The sequence below is a fragment of the Acanthopagrus latus genome, chromosome 15 (genome assembly GCF_904848185.1).
Source record: "Acanthopagrus latus isolate v.2019 chromosome 15, fAcaLat1.1, whole genome shotgun sequence".
NCBI lineage: Eukaryota > Metazoa > Chordata > Actinopteri > Spariformes > Sparidae > Acanthopagrus > Acanthopagrus latus.
The window spans coordinates 3,343,920-3,368,868 of record NC_051053.1 but is presented as its reverse complement, the minus strand read 5'-3'; the positions used below and the strand labels follow the sequence as shown (position 1 = coordinate 3,368,868).

At 41.4% G+C, this 24,949-nt stretch overlaps 1 protein-coding gene across 7 annotated transcripts in view; it reads left to right on the top strand.

The window, feature by feature from the left end:
* The window catches only part of nt5c2a (5'-nucleotidase, cytosolic IIa), an 82,517-nt gene that overhangs the window by 42,794 nt on the left and 14,774 nt on the right, over nucleotides 1–24,949 (top strand). For 5 of the 7 annotated variants that reach the window (XR_005079264.1, XM_037123669.1, XM_037123671.1 and 2 more), the window contains exons 4-15: nucleotides 7,282–7,399; nucleotides 7,565–7,660; nucleotides 8,794–8,885; nucleotides 15,244–15,301; nucleotides 16,442–16,535; nucleotides 16,641–16,694; nucleotides 21,950–22,033; nucleotides 22,221–22,262; nucleotides 22,489–22,596; nucleotides 23,115–23,181; nucleotides 23,697–23,867; nucleotides 24,237–24,288. Coding sequence is in view for 6 of the 7 variants with exons in the window: in XM_037123669.1 (XP_036979564.1) it covers nucleotides 7,282–7,399; nucleotides 7,565–7,660; nucleotides 8,794–8,885; nucleotides 15,244–15,301; nucleotides 16,442–16,535; nucleotides 16,641–16,694; nucleotides 21,950–22,033; nucleotides 22,221–22,262; nucleotides 22,489–22,596; nucleotides 23,115–23,181; nucleotides 23,697–23,867; nucleotides 24,237–24,288 (1,036 nt within the window). In the remaining variant the exon portion in view is untranslated. Of the gene's footprint in view, nucleotides 1–7,281; nucleotides 7,400–7,564; nucleotides 7,661–8,793; nucleotides 8,886–9,812; nucleotides 9,988–15,243; nucleotides 15,302–16,441; nucleotides 16,536–16,640; nucleotides 16,695–20,789; nucleotides 21,097–21,949; nucleotides 22,034–22,220; nucleotides 22,263–22,488; nucleotides 22,597–23,114; nucleotides 23,182–23,696; nucleotides 23,868–24,236; nucleotides 24,289–24,949 lie in introns of those variants that run through there. The other 2 variants (XM_037123673.1, XM_037123674.1) reach the window with 2 other exon arrangements.

Below are 24,949 nucleotides of genomic sequence, written 5' to 3'. Positions count from 1 at the left end.
TGAATCATGTAATGCAGAGTTCACAGCTCCTGGTTCTCAAACGATCGTGCTAACGGTCAATGTATTTATAGCTGCAACTTAATGATTATGTGTATTTTTAGACAACACCGCAGTGGATACTACAGAAGCCGAGAACAGCCAGGGATTTTCTTTTTTTTTATACACTTTTATCTCCTGATAATGACTTATTATCTGGTTATCTCAATATAACAACAGGTTGTCTTCTCATTATAAGGAATTAATTTATTTCGTTATCTCCATATAACAAAGATTGTATTCTCGTGATATGTAGGTTAACATTAACTCAGCAATGTAATGTGAAATGTAATTAAACGGTTGTTAATTTATTTGATATTATGGAACACATCATTAATGGACTGTGCACTGTGTGCCCCTGCCTTCGTGGAGAGTGCCCCAACCCTCAAGGGATGTATCCACAGATAATCACCTGCCGACACAGGACTGGACCCAGCCTGCTGCCTCTCAAGATGTTCCCCGGCACCTTCCACCATCTGAGGGCCACACACAACCTCCTGGTAACCAGCACCATAGCCCATAGGTCTCTCTGTTGGCACAGGCCCAGACTTAAGAGACACCTCTGTACTGGCCGCATGTGCAGAAGTGCTAGCAGAATTATCCTCACAGCAGCAGCCATGAGGCCCAAGAGGCGGAGACACAGCCTCCAAGTGACTCTGGTCCCTAGACGAATGTGCGCAAGGCAATCGCTCCTGTGATCCTGCCTGTCCTCTGTCAGTCTCACCAATCCCGTCCTGGCATCCAGCCACATACCGAGGAACTGGGTGGTGTGAGCTGGCTGCACACTGCACTTTTTGTCGTTGATACACAACCCCAGGTCCTTGATGTGTGACAACAACATTTGTACATGGTGACGACACTGCTGCTCTGTCTGAGCACATATTAGCCAGTCGTCCAGGTAATTCATTACTCTTAGACCCTGCTGCCGCAGAAGCCCCAAGACTGCGTCCATACACCTGGTGAAGGTGCGAGGAGCCAGTGAGATGCCAAAGGGGAGGACACAGAATTCGAAGGTTTTGCTGTCAAAGGCAAACCTGAGAAATCTCCTGTGGCCCTCCCAGATTGGTACTTGGAAATATGCGTCCTTGAGATCAACTGTTGCAAACCAGTTGTCTACAAGGACAGCATGTTTCACTCGTGGCACAGTCAACATCTTGCACCTCAATGGCCGGAGAAACTTGTTCAGGCCCCTGACACCCAGAATTGGCCAGAGTGTCCCATCGCGTTTTGGACCAAGAAAGTAATGGGAGTAAAACCCTGCCTGCCTGTCTTCCTGCCCCACCTCCCTGATGGCCTCTTTGGCCAGAAGAGTGGACATTTCTGAGCGCAGGACCTCTGTGCTGGTGATCTGCAATGGTAGCGAATGCAGGCACTATAGTCACAGGAGGGGTGTTCAGAAACTGAAGACAATACCCCTCGATCATTGTTGAAACAACCCAGGGGATTGCCCCCAGGACCTCCCATGAAGCCTGGGGAGATGTAGCGTCAGGACCAGGACTTTGGGCCCAAGGGTGCTTTAACACTACTGTGCCGCATGACTGGACTGCCGCTGACTGAACTGCCACTGACTGAGCTGCTGCGGCTGTCGCAGCTGACGCCCTTCCTGCCAGCCAGTGTTCTGCCTCAAAGCGTTTGACATTGCTCGGGCTGCATGACGAGCCTCATGTGTATGCTGGATCATTGCTGTCACGTCTGGCCCAAACATAGCCGTCGACTCCACTGGCAGCCTGAGCAGACATGCCTTGTCTTCAGGCTGCAACCGGGACTGTGACAGACACAGGTGGCGACGTGCCTGCCAGAGCCCTGTCAAGGCCTTGCCCACTGCCACTCCTTGCTCCCTCATGAGCTTAGGAAGAATTGAGGAGACCTCCTGTAATTCACCTACCAGCAGCCCTGCACCTTCATCTGACAATTGCTGGACCAAATGTCGTGTATACAGGGACAATATGGCTGTCGTGCATGGCTAGTTTTGTCAGAACCGCCATAGAACTATGGATTGGAAGTGCGATGGGGCAGGTGCTTGGTCAGGTGGCATGTCCACCCTCAAGGCAGCCACGGCCCTACAGATAAGGCCCTGCAGACGATGTGACCGCTTCTCGTCAAACTCCTCCTCCCCTTCCCATTGATCTATGGAAGCACATTGATCTCCTCATCCGAGGGACGCAGGAAGAGACTGTCATCCTCGTCCCCCTCCACATCTATCAGGGGGTAGGGGGGATAGAGACCCATGACAGCTGCTTCATGTGAGGGCCCAGCTCTGATTGGGCGGGGTTCAGTCACAGACTTCACACCCCCTGCTGAGCAAACAGTAATGGGGGTGTGTGCAGCATCCGTGGCAGCCCTTGCCTCCACTGTTGCAGCCGCCGGGCTAAACCACTCGGCAGGCTGTGGCCCTACAATAGAGGTGCCTGTTTTAAACAACCTGTAACGTGCCTCTCTTTGACTTGCTGTCATGCAGAAACAACTCATACATGCAGCAGGCTCTTCCTTTGCTGCCTGCTCATGGTCCTCCACCAAACAATAAACACAAACATCATGTGCGTCTTCTTACGTGCTTAGTGTAATGTGAAAGCCACCCAGGGGGAAGGACACTGGCCGTGCCCGTGACTCATCGCTTCTCCGGACCAGCTGTACCGCACAAGGTACCCTTTCCTGATGGAAAAACTTTAATCGCACAAAGTGGAAGAAAAGGAATACAATGACAGAGGACACTGGCTGCACCCGCGACTGTGTCGCATCATCAGACCAGCTATATCGCACTCGGTACCCTCAGCTCACTTTCCCTCTTAAAAAGAAAATAGAGAGCAAGACAGCGACTTTGCAACCCTGAGAGGAGCCTAATGTTAAACCAGCTCTCCACCCAAAGGTACCAGATCACACACAAAGCCACCGTTCAAACTCCATACTCTTCCTTCTTTTCTTGTCTTTTCTTTTTTCTCTCACGTCGTCTGATCTGCTGCAGTGAAAATCAGAAGATCAATGGTACTCTGTGCAGCTGGGTCTATTTATAGATAGTGTAGGGGAAGCCACAATAGGCGTGGTGTGTCTTAAATGGCTTCGACTTTCTTGTCAGTCACAGAGAGTGCTGCAAAATTGCAAATTTGTACGATTAGAATGTGCACATATGGGTTCTTGGGGTTACAGTAATCTACCTGATTTCTGGAGTAACTACTTTAACCCAAGCTGCTGCCGTCAAGCTGTGTGTGGAGATATTTCTGGCATGGAGCCTGTCAATACAGTAGGGCTGGGTATTGAAAACCTCATGATTTCGATTTAATTTCGATTCTTTAGGTCGCAATTTGATTCAATAACAGTTTGATTCAATATTGATGTAAATGCTTTGATATTGATTCAGTAATAAGTACTAATAAACAAATAATTATTAAATTCAAAAAGTAATCTTAAATTATAAATCTTTCCTGTAGGAACTTCTAGTTCAAATTGAAATGTAAACAAAGGCACACAGTGTGTCATTGTTTCTGGGATTGCTTGGTACATTTTTGTCTGACATAGACATAACTGCGGTCCCTCTGGCCTCCTGCTAGACGCAAGGGGGTAAAACCTTGACACTGAACCCCCCTCTCTCTCCGGAGGAGAGTGCTACCTGCGGGCACATGGTACAGTGGCCAGGGTGAGACTGGCTGCGCTGGGAGTTTACAGTCTCCAAAATAGGGGTGCGTCAGACATCGGCTACCCGCCTCCGCAGCTCCGACGGTGTTTCTGTGGCACATCACCCTCCGACCCTCGAGCGAGGTGCTTCCAGCTGCTAGAGGCGGGGACTGAGAGGCGTCTGGCGAGGGACAGCGGGTGGTCGGGGGCTGCTGCAAGTCTGAATCGATTCAGAGGATTTTCTGAATCAATATTGAATTGGGAAAAAATATAATGCAGATGAATCGATATTTTTACCCACCTCTACAAGACAGTAATTTCACACACCATGATAAGATGAGAGCGTTAGGGTGTGAACAAGGGTTTGGGCAATAATGTTTCTTTTAACGACCAATGCCAATAATTGCAATTATTATCTGTAAAACTGTAATGTGGCTTAGAAACAAAGAACTAGTTTTCAGTGGTTATATGTTTATGGACAGCTTTGACAGTGCAGTACAGTGCAGTACAGTGCAGTACGGAAATAGCGCTGGGCGATAAAATGATATCTATCACGACAGACATGTGATCAATATAAATATAAAATACATTTGATAGAACGTTTGATAATTTCACTGAATTCCGTTAGAAAATATCCAGGAAGAAAACCCTGATCCAGAACCACAAGGCATTCTGGGAGATGTAGGCAGAGGAAGAGCTTTAGCCTCTCGATCTCTCCCAGCCCAGCTAAGCAAGGTTGGTGGCATGAACAAACTCACCTGCTCTTTGATAACCTAGCAACAACCTGTTGAGTGACATGCACAGTAGCACTTTCCTGTTTCGCCATCGCACCTCATAACTGCTTTAACAAAAAGAACAGCATGAAGTTAAAGGAGAAAATGAGTGCAACAACGCGAGAGGAATTTGTGGATAAAAGAGGAAAGGTCACCTCACCAGTTTAGCAGTTTTTCGCGTATTTTAAGTCTGACAAGAGTCAGAACAAATCAGTCTGCAAACTATGCAAGCTCGTCGTCCCTACCAAGTCTGACAATACGACAAATTTATTTTACCACCTCAGCTGCTCTCATCTGTTAGAGTACAGCAGCGTCAAACAGCCACAGCACATCGACATCTGTCGGTACAGGTGGAACACCGCACAAGCGGCAACAGACCACCATGAAGAGGTACTCGGCAGCAGTGCCATACGACAAAACATCACAACGTTATAAAGAAATAATGGATGCAGTGGCGTATCATTTAGCGAAGGACTTGCTACTGCTCAGAACAGTTAAGAAGTCTGGATACAAGAATCTTTATCACATGCTTGACCCCTGTTACATTCTTATTTCAAATAGGTTAAATAAATCAACGATTCTTGATATCGACTGATATGAAACTCTTGATACTTTTTTCAGCCATATCGTCCAGCCCTATCCGGAAAGTATTTACAACACTTCACTTTTTCCACATTTTGTTAGGTTACAACCTTATTACAAAATTGAATAAATTCATTTTTTAAAGATAGTACACACAATACCTCATAATGACAAAGTGAAAAAAGTTTGTTTGAACCTTTGCAACTTTATTAGAAATGAATAATGAAAATATAACATTTACCTTTGTTCAGTAGTTTGTTAAAGCACCTATGGCACCAATTACAGTAGCATTTAGTATGATTCTACAAGATTGGCACACCTTTCGGGCAGTTCCTCACATTTTTCTTTGCTGGACCTTTCAACCTCCATCAGGTTCGATGGGGAACATTGAGTGCACAGTGCACAGCCATTTTCATTTTGATGCTTGGCATTCAGGCCAAAGAGTTCAATCTCTGTTTCATGAGACCAGAGAATTTTGTTTCTCATGATCTGAGAGTCTGTCAGGGGCCTTTTGGCAAACTCCAGACGGGCTGTTACTTGCCCTTTACAGGGGAGGCTTCCGTCTGGCCCATCTCTGCAGCACTCCACCAATCAGGCCTGTTTGAAGGAGTGCTGCAGAGATGGTTGTCCTTCTGGAAGGTTATCCTCTCTCCACAGAGAAACGCTGAAGCTCTGTTAGAGTGACCATCTTGTTCTTGGTCACCGCCTTGATTAAAGCCCTTCTCCCCCGGCAGCCAGCACTAGGAAGAGTCCAGGTGGTTCCAATCTTCTTCTATTTATGGATGATGGAGGCCACTGTCCTCATTGGGACCTTCAATGCAGCAGAAATGTTTATGTATCTTTACCCAGATCTGTGCCTCAACACAACCCTATCTCAGAGTTCTACAGACAAGTCCTTGGACTTTATGCCTTGGTTTGTAGTTTGACATGCATTGTCAACTGTAAGACCGCATATAGACAGGTGTGTGCCTTTGCAAATCCTGCCCAATCAACTGAACTTACCACAAGTGGACTCCAATCAAGTTGTAAAAACATCTCATGGATGATCAGCGGAAACAGGATGCACCTGAGCTCAATTTTGAGTGTCATGGCAAAGGCTGTGAATACTTATGTGCATGTGAGTTTTTTTCATTTTTAATACATTTGCAACGATTTCAAAGAAACTTCTCTCTGTCACATCGCAGTGAGGGATGTCCTCTCTTGGTCTTTTGTCTTGTGAATTTCATGTTTTATTTTGAAAAGTAACTCTCCTCTCGTTCCAGGTCACTTGCCCTTCCTCCTGTGTCCCTGGTCTGATGTCATCCCTAATCCTTGATTGTTTTCACCTGTGTTCCCCTCCCCCATGTGTACAAAGTCTTTGTCTTCCCCTGTCTGCGTCGCCAAAGTATTTCGTCCTCTGTTGTGTACTGAAGCCCTGTTTCACAGTCTTGCCATAGTTCCAGCTAAGTATTGTTCATGTTTTATTTTCTGAATTGTTCCTCTTTAGATGAGTGATTTTGAGTTGTAATTTTCTGGTTAGAGTTTGATTTCTTAAGATTTATTGTTTGATAGCCTTTTTTTTCCTCCGTGTGGAGTGCCTTTTGTTGTACCTGTATAGTTTTCAGAGTAGCAATTTTTATAGCCTGAATATAGACCTCTTCGGAGTGATTTTGTTTTTCTATTTAAAGTTTCATAGCTGAAGTTTCTATACAGTGTAGGATTCCTCCTTCGGGAGTGCTTTTTGTTCTTTGTGTTTTATGTCTTGTGTGTCCTGTTTGTCTTCAAAGATTTTTCATAACCTGTTTATTTATCATTCACGCTGAAGAGTTGTAATCAGTCAATAAAACCTGACATTACTTCTGCCGTTCTGCATCTGAGTCCTCTCTCCTTTGTCCGAGCCTGACACTTTCACATTGTCATTATTGGGTATTGTTTATAGACATTTGAGAAGAATAATGAATTGAATCCCTTTTGGAAAAAGGCTGCACCATAACAAAATGTGGAAAAAGTGAAGTGCTGTGAATACTTTCTGGATGCACTGTACATCTGACACGAGGGTTAACTCCATTTATGAGGTTTTGAAGAATCTGATGTCAAAACTACATTTCATGCAGACCTGAAAATTCATAATAACAATTGGCTTGGGAAAAATGTGTTTGGGTAGCTTTCCAAGAAAATGTAAAAGGGCAACAATGCTACATGGTGCAGGTAATTTAATGTTAGAGATACTACCTATATGTATACAGTTCTTGTTATGTCAGGTTTTATTTATCTTTATGTGTTTGTCTCCCTGTCTTCCTAGTGTATAAATCACCTGAGTATGAGTCGTTGGGCTTCGACTTAACAGTGGAGCGCCTGGTGTCAATTGGATATCCACAAGAGCTGCTCAACTTTGTCTACGACCCCTCCTTCCCCACCAGGCTGGTTCACATTTTAAATCAGTTTCAAAACAGGGATAGGGTTAGGCAGACTTGATATTTGAAAACTAGTACAACAAACCTTCACAGTCTCTCTAATTGTGCTCTCTCTGCTTTCTGTCTCTGATTTTCTGTCTTTTCTCACCTCCTCTCGTCTTTTCCTCTCAGAGGTCTGGTGTTTGACACAATGTATGGCAACCTGCTTAAAGTGGATGCCTATGGAAATATCCTAGTGTGTGTGCACGGATTCAACTTCGTGAGAGGGTAAGACCCACCACTCCTGCTGAGCTGTCATTATCATCCATCATATCACTTTTGAAAAAAGGCAATTTACAGGGGGCTGCTCATTACATTTTTGTGTGCATATCACTGGTCCTACAGAAGACTGTTTTGTAGCAAAAGCCACAAAAATGTGATATAGAATGGGGTGGCTGTGGCTCAGGAGGTAGATTGGGTCTTCTGCTAATCAGTAATCTGGGGTCGATATTCCGGCTATCCTTGGGCAAAATGTGCAAGAGTGGCTGAAATTGATAAGTGTTGTAAAGTGAGTGGTCAGTAGACTGGAAAAACACTTTAACATTTTCTACTTAACACTGTCAATGTCTGTAAACAACCAGAAGTGGTGCAGTCCATCACTTTATCAGGCATGGGACTGACAAAGGACATTAAAAAAAACCCACAAAATCCAAGCCTTAACATTATTTGCATATACTGATGAATTGCAAACACCTTTTGCTGTACAAAATATCCATATATTACTCATCACATTTATATCATCATCAGACTCCATAGAAATAATATTAATGTCATAAAATTACATTTATCATACACAACTAAAAACAACAATTCATTGTTTTAAACAGAATACAACGGATTTGGGTTAGGCCACAACGTATGGGATGACATCATTTGTCATTGTCATGTGGCTCCAGAGGAAGCTGCATGTTATCTGATAAACTGCCTTCAGCGATGTCACTCAGTTACGTTTTGGGTAATGAATGTGGCATGCTTTGAAAAGGAAGAAGAAAGCGTGGAACAAAAAAGGTCACTGCCACTGGCAGGGTTATAATATCACAATAAACTATAGGGAAACACTAAAGGTATCACTGCCTAACAAGCGCTATAGCTAACATATGAGCCTGTGATGGCATCTTGACTATAAGCAGCCTCTAAAATGTCTACATTTGATTATACATTTAATCAAGATAACTTCATAGGCCTACTCTAAATAAGTTTTTACCAACTGTTGGCAGTTATAGAACACTGTCTTAGTGAGCAGACCAGTACTGTTAGTATCTTGTGCATTTAACAAGCACGGGAGTGGCAAGATGCAGCGGGAGGTAATATAAATGTAATGTTACCCTCTGTTTGTATTTATCTGTACTCACTCTGCACAGACCTGATATCAGAGAGATGTACCCCAACAAATTTATTCAACGTGGTGACACAGAGCGCTTCTCCATCCTCAACACACTCTTCAACCTGCCTGGTAAGAAAACAAATCCAAAGTCCTGGTCAGCTAAACAGCTTTTTTAATCTAAGAAGTGAAAACTGAGGCTGAGTATAAAAACATGGTATAATTATATATCTAGCAGGTTAAGATATTTAAGGTGAATGTGCTTGAGCATGATAAGCAAGTTAAACTACCAGCATTGGGCATAATTTCTGTTCAGGCTTGTGTTCATTTGTTTTACATTAAGTACATCAAATTATACATTTGAAAAAAAACAAAACAAAATAACCCGAACATCATTACTCACGATACCAGAGCAGAAATTGTCAGAAAGTGTCTAGGGCATGCTCATAGCCTAACGTAAGTGCATAAATGAGGAAACAGGCTGACTGGCAGTGTATGGTGTGGGCTTATCTCCGGTCAGTGAACATTAATGAGCTCCAACTGTCAGCTCCCCACGAACAGCCAGCCCCGGTGATGTGTTGCCAGGTCTACCAAAATGCTTCACAATGGTTCAGCACCAATATTTGCATGAAACAGAGATGTCCTTGTCTACAAATCTTGTTCTCAAGATGTAGGACATATTTGTCACATGATCATGGTTTTGTAATGAAAATTGTGATGCAAAAAGAAACAATAAAATTTTTGTTTGTTTGTTTTTATTATATTGTGCAGCCATAGTACTGACTTCATTTGCCTGTACCATATTTTGATGAATGCAATGTGCAAGCGGCTACTGTCAGTGCCAACATTATCTAACATTTACCTTGAATAGCAGTGCTTCCCACACATTAATTTCTTTGTGGTGGATGGCGGTGTGTTTTTTAGTCCATCGGCAAAAAAAACATGCACAGACAACTTTTTCCCAAAAGTTTACATTCTGAAAGATGTGTTTGTAAAATGGTAATTAAAAGCCACACAACCCCTGTGAAATTATTTGTTTTACTGTCAGAATTTGGGCAGTTCCGTCCAATAAAAGAAGAGCCACCTGATTTAATTTTATCCCCATCCAACTTAGCTCAGCACCAAACTGGAAGTCAGCCGACTAGGTGAGAGGCATCTGGCTGCAGACCTCCACTGTGAGGGCGCTTCCAGTGCAGGCTCCACTGTCAGGACACCTCCACTGTCAGGACGGGAAGTGAGGACTTTTTTTTTTCCACCCCACTGCACCAACACAGGTCCATCATATCAAGAAACATATGATACATGAAGGAAAAGAAAAATAATAATAATAATAATAATAGTTTTTAAAAAAGCAAAAAAACAACACATGAAAAAGAAAAAGAAAGAGAAAAAAGAAAGGAAAGAGAAGAAAAAAGGAAAGGGGGGGGGGAGATGAAGGGTCACATCAACATACTTGAAATGACAGGAGCATCCATTCTGTCAACTTGATCTAAAACTGGTTGCCATATAGAATAAAAGGTGTGGATGCAGCCTCTCATGGTGTAGCGGATCTTCTCCAAAGTCAGTGCAGAAGATCTCTGATCCATTGGTTGAAGGTTGGAGGACGCCTGTCTTTCCATCTAAGCAATAACAGCCTTCTAGCCAGAAGCATCGCAAAGGCTACCATGCTCCTGCTATATTGTGTGGGGCAGAGTTCCCGAGGTACGACACCAAATATTGCTATTATGGCAAGAGGTTCCATGCGTACACCCAGCATCACAAAATAAAATAAAAATAGGTTGCCAAAAACCTGTTAATTCTGAGCAGGACCAGAACATATGAGGGTCGCCGTTCCTATCCCACAGCGGTCACAAACAGGATCAATAGTCGGTATGATTTTTGATAGATGCGTTTTAGACCAGTGTAGCCTGTGCACAATCTTGAATTGTATCACCTTATGTCTTAAGCAGATTGAAGATGAGTGTATCCTATCTAACACAGAATTCCATTCATCCTCAGTGAACATTATGCCTAATTCCTTCTCCCATTGATTCTTTAAATGTGTCAGAGGTTCCAAATTATGAGAGTTGAGTGACATATAAATTACGCCGATAAGCCCCTTACGGCCAGAGGTGAATTTTAAAAGACAATCAAGGAGAGAGCTGGGTGGTAATAATGGAAAGTGAGTTGAATGTGAGGCAACAAAGCTGTGAAGCTGTAGATATCTGAAGAAATGAGAAATAGGGAAGCTATATTTTAACCTCAACTGCTCAAATGATGCAAAAGTACCATCAACGTACACGTCTCTTAAAGTGATCAATCCACTACCAGTCCAGATATCAAAGGAACCGTCTATAACAGAGGGTCTAAACATATTGTTCCTCGATATTGGGGCATTAATCAACAAGTCTGTAAGTAAGAATGCTCGTCTGAACTGCATCCAAAACTTCAGAGTGCTTAATTGATATTGATAGAATACCTGCATACAGGTTCTGGCAATGGGAGCTTGGAGCAAAGTAAAGAATGTAAAGTGGTAGGTCCGCATGACAAGTCTTCTAACTTTAACCACTGCTGGCTGCCATCCTCTATCGGGTTAAGCCAGTGTAGCATAGCACGTATATTAGCCGACCAGTAATAATACTGAAAGTTTGGCAGGGATAGTCCACCATTCTTACGGTGTCGCTGTAAGATAGTTTTACGTATACGGGTACTTTTTCTATCCCAAATGAATGAGGACAACAACTTATCAATAAGCAAAATGAAGGATTTCGATAAAAAAATTGGAACACATTGGAAAAGATTCAAAAATCGAGATAGCACATTCATTTTTAATGATAATGGTAACAAGTTCCAGCGATCAAGATCAGTCTTCAGAGAGTCAACAAGAGGGAGAAAATCGGCTCTGTAAAGATGTTTAAAATTATGTGTAATCCAAATTCCTAAGTATTTAAATTTATTCCTACTAATTTTGAAAGGCAGTGGATCAAACAAAATACATCCAGCAGCAGGATTTATGGGCATGATTTCACTTTTCTGTACATTCACTTTATAACCAGATATTTTCCCAAATGTATCCAATAAGCCAAGAGTCAGTGGTAAGCTGCTCAACGGATCAGATAAGTATAGAAACATATCGTCCGCATAGAGGGATACTTCATGTTCAGTATTGCCCCTCTGTATGCCCTTAATCTACATTACTATGTAGTGCAATTGCCAGTGGTTCAGTTGCCAGAGCAAAAAGCAGGGGGGACAAAGGACAGCCTTGTCTTGTTCCACGGCATAGTGGGAAGAAGGAGGAAAGAGTATTATTTGTACGATTTGCTGCTAAAGGGAGAGAGTAAAGAACGCAAACCCAAGAAGTAAACTTTGTACCTAATCCAAACTTCTTTGAAGTGTAGAAAAGGTAGCCCCATTCAACCCGGTCGAATGCTTTCTCAGCATGGAGCGATAGAAGCACCTCAGCCATGTCGAGCTGAGTGGGATTATAAAGGATATTCATTAATCTACGTATATTGAAAAACGATTAACAATTTCTAATAAATCCAGTCTGATCATCCGAAACTACAGAGGGCAATACATTTCCCAAACGAAGGGCTAACATTTTGGCCAGTAGTTTACTGTCGACATTCAATAAAGAGATGGGACGAAAAAAAGACGCATTCTAGAATGTTAGGGTTACCCGGTCTTACCCTCCTTATAAATCGACGATACAACTGTCTGTCTCATCGTTTCAGGTAGTGAACCAGAACCAAATGATTCTTCATAGACTGAAAGTAAGATAGGAGTCAGTTCATTGGCAAATTTTTTAAAGTACTCACACTGATATCCATCCGGACTTGGGGATTTTCCATTTTGCATAGACCTGGTTGCAGCGACAAATTCATCTTTTGAGAATGGGTTTTCTAAGGTGGCAGCAGTGTCAGCATCAATCGTGGGAATAGTAATGCTGCCAAAAAAAAAGAGTCAAACTAAGAGCCAAAATTTTGCCAGTCTTCTCAACAAATTCGTAAGTCTTATGCCATGACTGATTTATACGATTTTCAGCATGCCTCGTGGAGTGTGTCAGTCTTTTGTTTAATAAGTCAGGAGACGGCATGTTGGCTATTTTCATGTCAAGTTCCAAAATACTTTTAGTCAGCTGTTCATGGTGTTTACCCAGAGTCTTCTTAACATGAGCACTATACAATATGATTTGACCCCTAAGATAGGCTTTCATCGATTCCCAAATGACAGAAGAGGACATTGGATCTCCTCATTCTGCCCTCCATGTCCAAGCACTTTTCCTGAAGTGTACAGTGTACAGCTACAGTGTAGCTGTTTTTTACGTAGACTGGGCCGATTCGCCATTTACAAAGAAAAGGTGGGAGTAATAAAGATCAGAGTTGGCTGAAAACATCGGGCAATGCTTCAGGTGAAAATCTTACATCTCATTGCTAGTGCAGGGCGCCGAAAAAAAAGTTTAATCACATATTTTGCAGAGCTCAGCTAGCACGCAACCTACTCCATTGGCTGCTCCCTAGCACCCCCGCATTCGTGATTTTATTTTGAAATTTATCCCATGCATTTCCGGTCCTGACAGTGGAGGTGGCCTGAGAGTGGAGCCTGTGGCGGTAGCGGCCTCACAGTGGAGGTCCGTCAGCCAGGACCCCTTGTGAGGGGACTAGGTTGGCGTATGTCTTCAGTGTGCATGCTCTTTGGCACCCCAGCTGGACAGCCACTGCCACAATTAAAGTCTGATTCTGTAGGATAGGCTAACTAGTGTCCAGAGTTGCCAAATAACAGACAGCTTAAATCACTAACGGTTGAATGTTGTTGTTAAATTTATTGTGCACTTTAGATAAAAAGGATTGGCTACACAGTATGTCAGTCAGTAGAACGATCAAAGACGGCGTGGCACTCAAACATGCAGAGCACTTTGAAATATCCGAAATCCTCTTTCAGGCAGCTCACTCAAAAGGTAGAGTGGGTTGTCCAGCAGTCGGAAGGTTGCTGGTTAAATTCCTCGGATCTCCTACCAACATGTCGAAGTATGAAAGCTGTATGTTTTATGTTTTACATGTGAAAGCACACCTTGGGACAAGAGTTGAAAATTAGCAATAGCTATTAAATTGTGCAGCAGATTATATTCTTTGTGTTGGAACTATGTTAACCTGCGTTGCCCTATTAAATATATTCAAATGAATAAATAGCTATCCTTGGACAAGATGATGAACCCCAAATTGCTCCAGATGGGCAGGGTGGCACCTTGCATGGCAGCCTCTGCCATCAGTGTATGAATGTGTGTTTGAATGGGTGAGTGTGCTGAGTGTTGTAAAGCGCTTTGAGCAGTCTGTAGACTAGAAAATACAATCTATACAATCTACTATACAATCTGTCGATTTACCATTTGGAAAAACAAAAGAAAATCTCCATAATAGCTGTACAATCAGATCATTTACAATACCAGTCAGAAGTTTGGACACACCTTCTTACAATGTTTTTTCTTTATTTTTATTATTTTCTACACTGTAGATCAGTACTGAAGACATCAAAACTAAGAAAGAACACATATGGAATTAAGTGGTAAACAGAAAATTGTTAAACAAACCAGAATATGATTAATGTTTTATATTCTTCAAAGTAGCCACCTTTTTAGCTTGCATGACAGCTTTGACATTAAAATCGTTAGTGATTTATTCTAAATTCAAGGCACACTGAATCAGCATGGCTACCGCAGCATCATGCAGCGACATGCCATCCCCTCTGGTTAGTACTTGTTTTTGTTTACTGCTTAGTTCCATGTGTTCCTTCATAGTTTTGATGTCTTTAGTATTGATCTTCAGTGTACTAATAACTAATAAAAATAAAGGAAAGTATTGAATGACAAGGTGTGTCTAAACTTGTAGTATATGTTTGTTTATTTTATTTAAAGAAGGGACAAGGCACATTAATTAACATGAGCACCAGAGTCTCTCATGTAAATGTGCTGAATTTCCCCATACAGGGAAATTTTCAACTGCAGTCCCTAGCAGGTTGATGGCATTAAAAAAAACAAACAACACATAAGCACAGACAAGTACAGTAACATAACTACTAATTCAGATGATGACTGCTGTCCCTGGCAGGTTGATGGCATATGAGAACACAACACATACAAGAACAATTTATCATGTTGCATTTAGGCACTGATAAAAGCACATTTAAACATAAGCATTTGAACACATGGACACAGAACTTTAGTGAAAGCAAGAGACATAATCACATCATCCTTATACAAAAAGTGAGAGGAATTGAATTGTTAGTTTGACTAACATTTGCTTTACCAAGCAGTTGTCCTCTGAAAAATGTTAAAAAAGAAATGTATGCATGTATGCTAATTTAAAAGAATTAAATAGAAATATTTGTGCATAAAATGCAGTTCACTGACATGATTTCACAGTTGTTAAGTCTATATTGTTGATTTGTTGATACATGTTGACGTTTGGGTCTCTAGGCAGTCTCACTGATTCTAGTCTTAATTGTTCTTCCTCAGAAACGTATCTGTTTGCGTGCCTGGTTGACTTCTTCAGTAACTGCCCAAGATACAAAAGGTATTGCATATTAACACTGTTTGAATTTTATGTGACATTCTCAGTTAGAGCTTGTTTAATGACAGTGATTATGTTCAGCAGTGTTTGGGCTAACATGCTGCTTTTGAAGTGTTTAACAGTTATGTATTACTTTACATAGTAATTTAACATATATAACGCTTTCTTATATAACGCTTTCTAATATTTTCAGTAATATTACATTTACTATGTCCAGTAATGCATGACCACCTAAAATCTATATATAGATTATTTTTAACCCAGTCAGACCCACGAGGTTGCTGGTGACCTATTCAAGCTAGTTTAGTGCAGCTCATCATGATATACTTGCTGACTTACTGTAGATGGTTACATCAGTTAGATTCTCCACATTTTAGTAGTTAAGTTCATTTATTGGAAACCACAAGAACGGAAGTATAATTCATTCAGATTTGCCAACATGGTAAAGCAAAATAGTCCTAATTTGTGTCCACTCCTCAATACTTCATATTCCTTTACTCTGGTAAGGATCCACTGATCAAGAGTTGGAAAGACTTTTTCTTCAAAGTAATCCAAGTTTTCGATATCCTGTGAAGTACATCACTCACTGCCAAGCAAAAAAGCAACGTATTTGTATTATTCCTGCCCAGCATTGTTGAGCGTGTTTGTTTTCTTTATGTTAGTGCCTACAACTTGAAAGTATCCCGACAATTTTTCTGTTGAGTTCTCACTCCAGGACAGCCCCTGGAGTTTTGAGAAGTCCAACAGACTATTTCATGTATCTTTTCTGCCATGGTAGAATGAGCTGTTATTGGCTATCAACAAATCAGTCACCCCACAACTGATCGTCTTCCCTTTCATCTCTGTTTTGGTGAAAGTAACCCACAAATAACCAATTATGCAGTACACTACACAGACAGCAATAATGTAGAGTAACTTCTTACTTTCAAAACACATTAATTAGTACTATGTGTTCAATTACATTTTGTCAGTAACTTGGTAAACTCTGTTCACTGCTATTTCAGTGTCCCACGATGCTTTAACTGCTCTTTGAGAAGCTTCTGTTCTGAGTGAAAAGCTGATCCTTGTTATTTCTGGATCTCAGAATTTCATATAATTGAGACTTGAATGTTGACTTGCATTTATCTGACTTCATCTCTGTAGTTGTGAGACTGGCTTCAAAGATGGTGACCTGTTCATGTCCTACAAGAGCATGTTTCAGGATGTCAGAGACGGAGTGGACTGGGTTCATTTCAAGGTAGAATCATGTCTTTTCGCACTTAAAGCTGTTTCCAGCCAGCTGTAGTATATCTCCTACAGTCTGTTCACAATCCTCAGTTCACTGATTTATGTGTTTACACAGGGCTCCTTAAAAGAGAAAACAGTTGAAAACCTGGAGAAGTATGTGGTTAAAGATGTAAGTAAGCCAACTGGTAATGTTGTTTTTCCACCACAGTTCTAAAAACATTGGACGCTGTGTAAAACAAATTTAAACATGATGATTTTTGAAATCCTCTTTATTTATAGATAGATAGATAGATAGATAGATAGATAGATAGATAGATAGATAGATAGATAGATAGATATTTAATGTTAAATTCATAAACATTATTGCATTATTGTGTTTTTGCAAATATACACTCATTCTGAATTTGATTACAGCAAAGTTGGGACAGGGGCAACAAAAAACTGGGAAAGTTGTGTGAATCCTTCAAAAACACAGCATTCTACAGGTGAATTTGGTAAAAGTGGATGGTGTCCAGTTGGATATATAAGGGGTTGTAAATGGTATTAAAAGGTAGTAAATGAAATTAGCAAAAATTAAGGCCATGAAAAATTGATCTGACAGGGTATTACATTTTCGAACCCCTATCCAACTACTAGTTTTTTTTTCCCATTTGTGGTAAGTGCTGGCCTATCTCCTAAAAATCGGGTGGATTTATTTATACAAATTATTTCTGCGACCTGAGACCTGAGAGGTATCGATGATGTGATGTCAGACAGTGTGCAATGCAGTAAAACTATTTGCACCTCCAGGGCTCCAGACCGCGACCAAGTTGTGGCATTTTGTGACCGGTAGTGGAAGGGAACCAAAGCGAATCAAAGAATCTGTAATCTTGACTGACAGGTGGCAGGCCAATGTGTGTTAGATGGGCAAGGAATAGCACTGTAAGTGTCTACTGTGTGGAGGGGAAGAGTCTGAAAACATTTTTCGAGGGCAGAAGGAAAATGTTTCACTTTCAACTAGGGCTGGGAATCGATCCAGATTTCCTGGATCGATTCGATTTCGATTCATTAGGTCCCGATCCAATTAGATCCACGATTCGATCCGATTCGATTCGATATCGATTCATTGCATTAATATTGCTGGATTAAATAAAAACTCACCCTATTGAAAGACAGCCCCATGTGTGTTTGTGCTTGTATCTGTGTATGTGTAAGAAGGACACACAGAGAGACAAGAGTTCAAATTTGAAAGTAAGGTTATTTATTTTGAAATGAAAACATATCCAGGTTTTATTTGAAGTCTAAATAAAAACTGACATTTGGTGGCCCTCTTTTAGTCAAATAACATACCCAGGGCTGGGTTTCTGACCTCAAAGAAAAAAAAAGCTCATCAGTCAAGGAATTGTGCTTGACTGATAAGTCAGAGAGTGTATCTAACCATAACAGTGGGTGGCCATCTCTTGGTCGAATAACATACCCATAGCAGGATTAAATGAACAGAAAAACTGATCTGCCTCAGAGTGTAACATGACAGTTGGTGGCACTCTTGGTTGAACAACATACTCCTGGCAGGAGTAAAACAAGACCAGAACAAACCAACAATGACCATAAAAAAAACAAAAAAAAGCAGTAGGTCCACAACCACTGCAAGTAAGAAATTATGTTTCACAGGTAAAAGTTCTAGTCTTCAGGAATTTTGATTTTTTTCTGGAGAAAAAGAAGCTGGTCTATGTGCTGTGGAGTGAGGCAGCTCCTTTGAGCACTAACAATGTCACCAGCGGTTGAGAAAACTCTCTCTGATGGGACACTGGTCCCGGGTATACAAAGATACCTTTTTGCTAGGCCTGCCAGAAGAGGAAACTCCTCTGCATGCACCTGCCACCATGTCAGTGGATTTTGAGAGAGATGAATAGAGGGTACTTTCCTGTAGATGGTGACCTCTTCCTCAGCCCTTTCAGAGGGAGTTTTCCTTTGTGGTGGAGTCTCTGGTGTGTAGGATGACCCCAGTAAAGCCATAAGAGCAGATGACTCTTCTTGCCTCTTTGGTTGAGTTGGTACAGGCATCGCCGCATCAGTTGGGGAGGTGTCTTCTTGCTCTGGTGTAGTTTCCTGATGCAAAAAAATATTATAAAACAAAACAGAAATAATGCATTATCTTGCCCAATAAAACAAACATTCCTTCTAAATATTTAAAATGTACACACAACAGAATCTGCAAACTTACATCATTTGATTGCTTCAGATGAGCAGCTTCAGAGGTCAGTTTCAGGAAGACAGCATCACGTGCCTCATCAGACAGAAAGGGCAGAGTCTTAAAACGCGGATCCAGTGATGATGCTACACACAAGGCATCCATCAGAGCTTCATATCTATACAGAGGGACAAATATCACTTTAGATAGATAGATAGATAGATAGAACATACATGCATGCATTGTATATACTATCATGTTATGCCTACAGTAAATGCATACAGATGAAACAGGCATGCAAACAAACACTGCTCAGTTCTTAAGAAATTGAAATGTTAAATGAACATACCTTGAACTCAAGTTGTCATGAACAGCTGTTTTGAACTCCTTCATCCAATCCATTCCAATGCCATCTGTCTCAGAAGTTGGAACTGCAGTGGTGCAACCATGGGCATAGTTGGAGATGCTTCCTCAGAGATGGCGAGTGTGGCAGTCTTCATTGGGCTGAGGCATTTCCTCTGCGGTGGTGATGTCTGTCTCCGTTAAGGTGTAGATGTCGCTTTCCCTCCTGCGGACTTCGGGTGAAAGCAGCGCTGCCGAGATGGCAGGCTGCTGCTCAAGGAAGCGTTCGATCATATCCAGGGAGCTGTTCCATCTGGTCGTGACGTCCACCACGAGCTTGTGTTGAGGCAACTGAAGAAGTTGTTGCTTCTCCTTTAGTGCGTGGCTTGCAGTGGGGCTTCGGTGAAAAAATGACACAATTCGCCTTACTTGCCCCAGCAGACGCGCGGCAGCGGGAGTTTTTAGACCTGCTTGCGATGCCAAGTTGATGAGATGCGCAAAACACCCCATATGAAAATGCCCCGTTAATTGCACTGCTCTCACGATGTTCGCTGCATTATCTGTAACAATTGCGGGGTCTTTGTCAGATATGTCCCATTTCTGTATGGCTTCAGTGAGCAGGTCAGCGAGGTTACTTGCAGTGTGACTCGTTTCCACTGCTCTGGTCTGTAGAACACTAGAAGCTAGCCTCCATTGTTCGTCAATGTAATGGCACGTAATCGTCAGATATGATATTGCATTTCTAGATGTCCAGCAGTCGCATGTCAACGCTACTCTCTCAGCACAGTGCAGCAAGTTGGCAACGGCATCTTTTGACTTGGCATACATATCTGGAATGACTCTCTCGCTTAGGTGTTTTCGGCTGGGCAAGACGTAGCGTGGCTCTAACCTTTTTACTAGTAGCCGAAACCCATTGTTTTCGACTACGCTGTAGGGGCGGAGGTCTTTACAAATAAAGATTCCGACTCCCTCTGTAAGGCTCAAAGCACGCGTAGACTGTGAGGGGAATTTAACACCAAAAGCAGCGTCAAGTGCAGTCTGTTTCGTGTCAGATAATTTAGCACTAGCTAACTCGGGGTGATGCCTGGATATATGGTTCCTAAGGTTGGTGGTATTGCCCAGATATTTTATTTCTAGTTGGCACAACTTGCACACTGCGTTTGTTTTGTCCAGCTCATCTCTGTCCCCATACCGTTTGAAGCCAAAGTGTTTCCACACATCCGACTTCATTCCCCGCGGTGTTCTTATATCTGCAGCTTCGTCTATCTTGATATTTCCTTAAGTTTCGTTTTGCCGGGAAGCGCTTCTTATAGTGCTCCTTGCGCGTTGGAGAAAATAGTCCCTTTCGCGTTCAAGAAAATAGTGCAGACACTTATTTAAAAAAATCGATCCACATGTTTTTGGATCGATGGCGCTTTTTTTCCCCGTGAATCGATATCGAATTGTGGATCGTTTTTTTTGAACACAGGCTTACTTTCAACGAACAATGGTGAAACGAACTCCACGATTCCACCAGATATGTGTCTGCTGCGTGGCGGAGCTGAGCTGGTTTTTCACTTTAGATAATGTCTTAAAGGGATAGTTAGTGTCTTTATATGACCCCACTTCAAAAAACACAAACTATCCATTTAACTTCCACCAGGTCCACTGCGCTGCGTATCTGCTCCGAAGGGCTCCGGCAGTCCGCAGCGGATATGCAGGACCTCTATTTCAAGGGATGCCAGAGCACGACGCAGAAATTCAGCTGAATTGAGCACCGAGCAGACAGGAAGTCACTCACTGAACCAACAATATAACATCTGGTTACTTTTCAAAATAAAACACTCTGTGTTGACACCAGCACACAAATCTCAAAAAAGAGACAAGCACAAGCTCTTCTAGTAATCCTTTGGTCAGGAACACTTTGTCTTGTTGTTTATGGCACAGCAAAACCAGATCGGAGCAGTAACGCACCGGACACGTGGAATCTCTGGGTTATTTTCTCCCTGATAAGCCTAGAGATGTGCCACAGTCAAATCATAACTCAGAGGATGAGTCCAATTCTGAAGACAGGAGTGTGGTGAGAAAGGGCAGAAAATAATGTTTTCATGAAGAATGAGTGCGCAAATTTGACTGATGAAGGTCACAGAGAGATCCATCCATGAACCGCAGATTTTGCTGTCGATTCCTGCAACATGTGGGGAACACAAAATGTGCAGGTCATGCTGGCACTAAAGTTAAAACATAACACATTGGTCAAACACTGTGCTAGTCTAAGGGATAAAATATGCTGTGACCTGTACACCAATGAAAAAGCAACTCCGCTGTTAGTTGCATTTGGAAGGCAAGAGGCTGTTAATCAGTGCGCTGAGGAAGCCAAATTAATATCGTGTTGGTATTAAAAAATATTGTGAAGGTATTAAAAAGGGTATTAAAGGTGTTAAATTCAACTCAAGAATTTCTGTATATACCCTGTAGTTAGTTAGCATTAAACCTACTGGTTACTTTAGTGTCCTTTATTTCTCAAACACTTCCTGACTGCTGTAAAAAGAAAAGGTGATGTAACACAGTGGTAAACATGATCCTGTCCCAACTGTTAAATTCTAAATAACTTGCATTTCTATAGTGCTTTTTCCCAATTAATTGATGACCCACTTTACCTCCTGAGCTACAGCCACCCAAATGAGTGTATATTTAATATACACAATAGTTATTTGTTCCAACATTAAGTGTCTCTTTTTGTACTCTCTTTATTGAATATAGGCTGACAGTATTCGGTTTTGATTTTCATTCTTATTCATTTACATTTTACATAGCATCTCCACTATATAACAACTTTGACTTCTACTTTGTAGTTCAGTCAACAAATGCTATATTATTCAGTCAAATGTTTTATGCTTTTTTGATGGTTGTTCTTTTTATCCTCCACCAAGCCAAAGCTTCCTCTCCTCCTCAGTCGAATGAATGAAGTCGCCAAAGTATTTCTAGCCACCAACAGTGACTACAAATACACAGAGGTGAAATCATTGTTTATAGTCACTGTCAAGCACATCATTTATTGATTCATTTTCATAGTAGCATGAATGGTGGTACTGTAAGTGGCCTAATGATGTATTTATGCTAGGTGATGTTAATGACGTAAGTTTATTGTGTTTTGTTGTGTTGTTAGTCAGGATGTTCAAAATATTATCTGTCTTCTCACAGAAAATTATGTCCTACCTCTTTGACTTCCCTCATGGCCCAAAGGTAACACTCAGTAATGACTCAGTAACATTTGCACTGTCAGGAATCTTAATGAATTAGAATTAAATCACACTGCTTAGAAATGTCTGGACAGATATTGAAGGATGATAGTGTACTAGAGAACAATTCTTTTATTGTTTTGGTGGTATATGGCATGGTACATCCAGGAATTACTCAAAAGCCATAGAAATCACAAATCTGCTTGTCTGTGTGTTGGTATTTATTGCAGCCGGGTACACCACACCGGCCCTGGCAGTCGTACTTTGACCTGATCCTGGTAGACGCCCGCAAACCTGTGTTCTTTGGAGAGGGGACAGTCTTGCGGCAGGTTGACACTGTGAGTGTGTACTACATAAGCCTGCATGGACAATGAAATATACTCTGCCTATATTTACATATAGCTAGGCCTGTCACGATAATCAATAAATCAATTAATCATACGATAAATAAAATTGAGCTCAGTAATTTTGCTGGCCTCAATAATTACCATTTGCACGCTTGTTTGTTTTCCTACAACTAAAGCTACAGAGGGGCCAGCTCCGTCTTCCCGACAGTCCACAATCACTGGGGCATTTAGCCGACAAACTAAATAGAAACAGGACAGTGCAAAATTATGCACACTCACAGTGTAGTTCGCTACATCGCCAAAGAGATGCAGCACTTTAATACCGTTGAAAAGCTGGCATTTCAACAAATGCTGCAAACATTTGACAGCCAGCTCAAATCGCCTGGGAGAACATATGCACAGCGTGAAAGAGGACATACTAAAGGGTTATTTTGTGGCAACCATATTTTTGCTGAATACAGGTAAATAGAATTGATATGAGTGTGTGAGTCAGTCTTGATTTGTTTCAGACCACAGGTCGGCTGAAGATTGGCACATACACCGGACCTCTCCAGCATGGGATTGTTTACTCTGGAGGTAAATAAGGTCTCTGCCAATATTACAGGCCAAGGTCGTCAATGGATCTGTGTATTTTGTAATGATGCAAATATGGTCTTTTAAATGACAGTTATAGATTTATGACTGAGACACTAAAAATAGATATTCCATGAATGACAACTTTTTGCTGCACAGGAATAAAACACCTGATACACTGACTGAAGTTTGGACAGCATTAGTACCACCAGCCTGTAATGTTATACCATGTGTATTTAGGCTATATATAGAGAGACAGAGAATGCCACAATCATATCTGCAGTTGTCATACAAAGCTCCAAGCCTTAAGCAGGTGGTGATGCTCATGCTAACTTTCCAGGTCTATAATCAAAACACATCTTTGTTCCTGGAAAATTCTCACTAATCATCATACACCTTTCAACAGAGGATTACTTCTGAAAGTTATTTGAAAATAATTATAACCTCATTGATTAATGCCTCAAGAGGTTTTGACAGTGTCATTATAAGTGCCCAAAATGCCATATGTGCACTCCCAGGTTCTTCAGACATGGTGTGTGACTTGCTGGGTGCAAAAGGAAAGGACATTATCTACATCGGAGACCACATTTTCGGTGACATTCTTAAATCCAAAAAGCGTCAGGGCTGGAGGACCTTCCTGGTGATACCTGAGCTGGCCCAGGAGTTACATGTGTGGACCGACAAGAGCTGTGAGGCTAGAAACATATACTCATACATACATATGGCTTTATACCTGCTCTGTTTTAACCACAGTGTTATTCAGCAGTAACTGCTACTTTTTAGAACTTAATAGATTTTATTAGGGGTAAACTAATGCACTACTACATAAAACAGATCATGTGAGTGGTCATAAGTTACCACTTTATTTCCAATGTGAATTTCACAAGGTGCAAATAATCGAAACAGTGTGACCATGAAATAATTGAAGCTCAGAGCTGCAAAGATTCCAATCTGTTAAAAGTAAAACGTGGCAGCATATTTTGAGACTGTCTGGTTATTTAAGACTTAAGCCATTACACATGTGATGTGATTAACTAATGCCAGGTGTTGTTTTTCAGCAATATTTGAGGAACTTCAGTCCCTGGACTGCTTCCTCGCAGAGCTCTACAAGTGAGTTCCTCTATGTTGAATGTACAAAATGTAACTTCTTCCATTAGATTCTGGATTACAGGCAGACCCTCTGGAGACTTGACACCTGGAGTCACTTCAGATTATGCTCTGATCCAGAACCTTTTACTGACGGGAGGAAAGCTCAGAGATTGTTTTTAAACTTCTGGGATTAAAAATGGTATTATCTTCACTCCAGCGCCAGCTGGCAGTCAATATTAACATTACAGTACATCTGAAAATGGAAAGCAAATGTATTTTATTTCATGAACAATATTGCAGACAGGAGAATGGAAAAGAAAAAAGACAGTAGTTAACTGAATTCACAGAGAGTTCTCTTTGGTATGTGCCTTGGCTCACTAACATCAGCTTATGTTTGTGTTGTGTTTGTGAATAACAAGGTAAACTGGCTGTTGGGGACAGATATAAACACTGTATGAGTAATGCAAATAAATGCAAATATTTCTGCTGTTGAATCTTCACTTGATGTATACACTATTAACATCCACAACTGGCAATGAAAATATATCTGATGTAACTCGGGCACAAATGCTCACAGACAAGGTAATATATATATCTATATATATCTATATATCTATATCTATATATCTATATATCTATATCTATATATCTATATATCCATCCATCCATCCATCTTCTACCG